Raw genomic sequence first — 4,721 nt, forward strand, 5'->3', positions numbered from 1 at the left:
TTCAACCAACTCTTTTTCTCCAGAGTCTGTGCAGCTTGTGGATGGAGCTGGTGTCTGCTCTGGGAGACTGGAGGTGAAGTCCAATCAGTCCTGGGCCTCAGTGTGTGAAGCTGACTTTGACCAGCAGGATGCAGAGGTAGTCTGTGGGGAGCTTGGCTGTGGGGCTCCTGCAGCTCTACAGGGGGGGGCTCTATGGAGAAGGTGAGGGTCAGACCTGGGATAAAGAGTTCCAGTGTAAAGGCAATGAGTCCCTTCTCCTGGACTGTGACACCTCAGACAGAAAAAACAACACCTGCCTACCTGGTAATGCTGTTGGACTCACCTGCTCAGGTAAGAAACAGTTTGTCACTCAATCAACATTGTTTCTCGCCTGGAGTGAAGAATATGAGAGGCAATATATAGTGGGCTCCAAAATTACTGGCACCCCTGTCTGGCAATGCACAAACAATACTTACAGAAATATAAACACTATAATTATAGAGAGAAACTGAAAATACCAACATGTGAGAAATACTGTACTATATTAATGTTCCAATGGAACCCACCAAAATCATTTATTGATTAAATTAAAAATCAATGTCCTCCAAATCAAGGTTTCACAATTAATTGCACCCTTAAAGATTATTGTAAATAACATCTACCAAAATTAAACCAGTGTTAAGTGAATATTTTAATCTCAATGGTTGAACTCAACTATTTCAGTGTCTCTGTGCGTCTCCCAAAAGGTTGTAATGCTTTTGGATCAATAAACAGACAGAGTCCCGGTCTGCATAGTCAGGCCTTTATTCATTGAGAATTCTGTTCATCACAATTTCAGAGTCCATCTTTTATACTCACACGTCATACAAAAACCCCACCCCTTTTAGGCGGGCTGTTTTCCTCTGCTCTCCTAACCATCAGGTCACACACATATGTTCTTATCATAGGCTGCATTCCTTAGTTATCGCCGTCCTCATACTCCTTAAAAAGCCTAACCGTTTCTCTCCTCCCTTAATTGGGAGGCCTCTTTATCTTGGTTTCTCAGTTGTCTGTAGCCAGTTCTCCTTGTCCTTTGTTGTCTGGTCTAACTCTTAATCACATTGCTAAATAGTAGCTCAATGTCATAGTCTTTACTGGTCCTACACTCACACATTCTAACACATTTCACACAGTTTCAGGGTGTAATAATTAGTCATTAATAATTATCCTATCAACCAGGAAATAAATTCCACTTATTTAAGTGTATCTAAGTCTTAAGGAACTATATTGAGCCATTACATCACTTCCTGTTTCACTTGGATATAAAAATGAGGTAACACGCATACAATATCCCTTTGTCATCCAACACCATGAAGAAAACAAAATAACTGGCAGTTCAAAAGAGACAGATGGTCGTAGACCTTCATAAATCTGGTAATGGCTACAAAAAGATCCACAAACGATTGAATATACCACTGAGCACTGTCAGGGCAATTATTAAAAAATTAAAAAGATATGGAACAGTTGAAAACCTCACGGTAGAGGACGCAAATGCATTTTGCCCCCCAGGATAGGGAGGAGGATGGTGAGAGAAGCAACAAAATCCCCAAGAATAACTGTGAACGAATTGTAGGCCTTGGTGGCGTCTTGGGGTCACCAGGTTTCAAAAAGCACCATCAGACGCCACCTCCACAACCACAGGCTCTTTGGAAGGTTTGTCAGAAGAAAGCCCTTTCTGACCCCAAGACACAGACGCAAGCGCTTTGAGTTTGCGAAACGTCATTTACATTATGACTGGAAGAAGGTGCTCTGGTCAGATGAGACCAAAATTGAACGTTTTGGTCAGATACAGCATCGGCATGTTTGGCGTCGAAACAGAGATGCATACAAGGAGAGGCACCTCATACCCACTGTGAAATATGGTGGTGGGTCAGTGATGATTTGGGGCTGTTTTAATTCCAGAGGTCCAGGGGCACTGGATGGCATAATGAATTCCACCAAGTATCAGGCAATTTCGGCTGACAAAGAAGGCTGGGATTTGGCCGTAGGTGGACATTCCAACAAGACAATGACCCAAAACATACCTCAAGATCCACACAGAAATGGTTCTGTGACAAAAAAAATATATCTTCTGCCATGGCCATCTCAGTCAGACCTCAATCCAATCGAAAATCTGTGGGCTGATTTGAAGATGGCAGTTGATAAGCGCAAACCCAAGAATGTGAAGGATCTTGAAAGGATCTGCATAGAGGAATGGTCCAAAATCCCTCCAAATGTGTTCCTTAACCTTGTCAAACATTACAGGAAAAGACTCCATGCTGTTATCCTTGCCTGAGGTGGTTGCACTAAGTACTAAATGAGGAGTGCCAATAATTATGAAACCTTGATTTAGGTGACTTTTATTTTGTATTAAATAATTGTATGATTTTGGTTGGTTCCATTGAAACATTAATAAAGTACAGTATTGTTTATATTTTTTAATGTATTGTTGGTGCAGTCAGGGGTGCCAGTAATTTTGGAGCCCACTGTAGATGTGTTTTAGTGTGAAAATAGTAAGATTACTGTCTCTCTCTCTTCTCTCTGTGGTCCTCTGTAGCTCAGCTGGTAGAGCACGGCGCTTGTAACGCCAAGGTAGTGGGTTCGATCCCCGGGACCACCCATACACAAAAATGTATGCACGCATGACTGTAAGTCGCTTTGGATAAAAGTGTCTGCTAAATGGCATATTATTATTATTCTTTTCTCAGAGCCTGATGATGTGAGGCTGGTGGGAGGAGGCAGTCGCTGTGCTGGTGGAGTGGAGCGGTACGACGAGGGAGAGTGGAGGACTGTGGGAGCTGAAGACTGGATCAAGGAGGCTGTAGCTGCATTAGTGTGTGGACAGCTGGGTTGTGGCTCCACTGTTTCAGTACTAGCTGGAAACACCACTAGAGGGTTTAGAGTTTACTGTTATGGGTCTGAGCCTTCACTGAGGGAGTGTTGGAGAACGTATGATATCCTTCCTGTATTCACAGTGATCTGCTCAGGTAATATCAAGATATTATAATTATATTCAACTGATTTCCTTCATTCATACAACTTCCTCTGCACCTCTCACAATGACTGTTTAGCTTGTAAATCTGCTTTGCAAAACAAATCAATCAGTCAAGTAGGAATCAAATACAACTTCAATATCCCAGAATGCTTTTGTATTTGAACGTTATCTCACTGAACGTCTCTACTCACTACCACTGTCACATGTCATGTTATTGTCATATCTAAATGAGGAAAGAAAGTAGTTGAGGAGCTACGTTTTCTTTTTCTCTCCTCTTGTTCCAGATGTCCTGCTTCAGCCTGATATCAACATATGTTGTCTCAGTGACTGTAGGCCCACTACTCATGTTGCCCTGTGAGGGAGGGTGGCTAGCACTGTTACATGCTGATGTTATTGTCATATCTATAGGAAACTAGTTGAAGAGGTTTTTCTTGTTCTCTTTTATTGTTACAGATCTCCTGGTCCAGCCTGATATCTTCCTGACTGACTCAATGGGAGGGGTCTCCAGGGGCCATGAGGGGCCAGAGGTGTTCAGGGGCTACAACTTCACCATCTCCTGCTCCACTCAGCCACAGTACCCAGGAGGCTCCTTCCTCCTCACGTTCACCGGCTCCAACAGAACCCAGACCCAGCCAGCTGTCAATCACTCTGCTGCCTTCCTCTTCCCTGCTGCAGATGACTCCCACCAAGGGAACTACAGCTGTGTTTATGACAATTATGTTTTCTCTCATAACTTCTCCTCTGAGAGCGAGCTCCTCACCCTCACCGTCACAGGTAACTGAACATGAACCTGACTTATAACTTTGTCATTGACAGATTTCCCACAGATCTATGTGATGATGACCAGTCCCCTCATCAAAGGTGTTTCTGTTTGCAGCCTCTCCTCTGCCAGCCTTCATCATCAGACACGTTGTAGTGCTGCTGATCCTACTGACAGCCATCACCACCTTCTACCTGTACTACAAGGTAAAGACAGTTACTCAGACGTTACAAGTCATTTAAATGTTTGTGTCTTTGAGCAGGGTTCAGATTCTACATTGGTCTATATCTGTGTTTAAGGTGTGTGATTAACCAGATGTGTATCTTTGACTTGTGTTGCACTATCTTGGGTTTGTTCTTCTGTACTGAGAACGAGAGACGCGTGAGCACACACAGAGAACGAGAGACAGACACACACACACACACAGAGAACGAGAGACAGACACACACACACACACAGAGAACGAGAGACAGACACACACACACACACAAAGAGAGAACGAGAGACAGACACACACACACACACACAGAGAGAACGAGAGACCGGGATTTTAATAATAGCTGAAAAGTTCAGAATGAGTTTATCTTTCTAGAACCTTGGAAGACATCTAAAAAGAGTGACAGCAACCACCATGATTCCTTTTAGTTTGTTTTTTTGCAACCATGGTAACATGGGGTTTTGGTAACATGGGGTTTTAATTATTTTAAGAGAGTAGCTCAATTACGTCTGTTTTGTGTTCCAGAATGTATTGCTTTTGTCGTTATGTCTTCATCTTATTTAGTGTTTCTCTTAGATTCTTCATCTTGAAGTGTTTCCATTATTAGTACATGACTGACTCACTCACTCACTCTTGGTGCTGTGTCTCCCTAGACCACCAGGAGGCAGAAGAGAGTGAACAGGGTGAGCAGCATGGATCTTTATGTTGATGCCAATGCCATGGAGATGGTCTCTCTGAGCTCCAGAGCTGAA

General features: G+C 43.1%; 1 protein-coding gene across 1 annotated transcript; it reads left to right on the forward strand.

The window, feature by feature from the left end:
• Positions 1–3,468: 3,468 nt before the first annotated feature.
• Positions 3,469–3,958, forward strand: LOC311123499 (uncharacterized protein; the record flags this gene model as incomplete). Its single annotated transcript, XM_084197756.1, has 2 exons — positions 3,469–3,766; positions 3,870–3,958. Coding segments are annotated over exons 1-2 (372 nt in total), but the record flags the coding sequence as incomplete, so codon positions are not given.
• Between the last annotated feature and the right edge of the window lie 763 nt (positions 3,959–4,721).

The sequence above is a fragment of the Coregonus lavaretus genome (assembly GCF_964263955.1).
Source record: "Coregonus lavaretus genome assembly, contig: HAP1_SCAFFOLD_5133, whole genome shotgun sequence".
NCBI classification, from domain to species: domain Eukaryota; kingdom Metazoa; phylum Chordata; class Actinopteri; order Salmoniformes; family Salmonidae; genus Coregonus; species Coregonus lavaretus.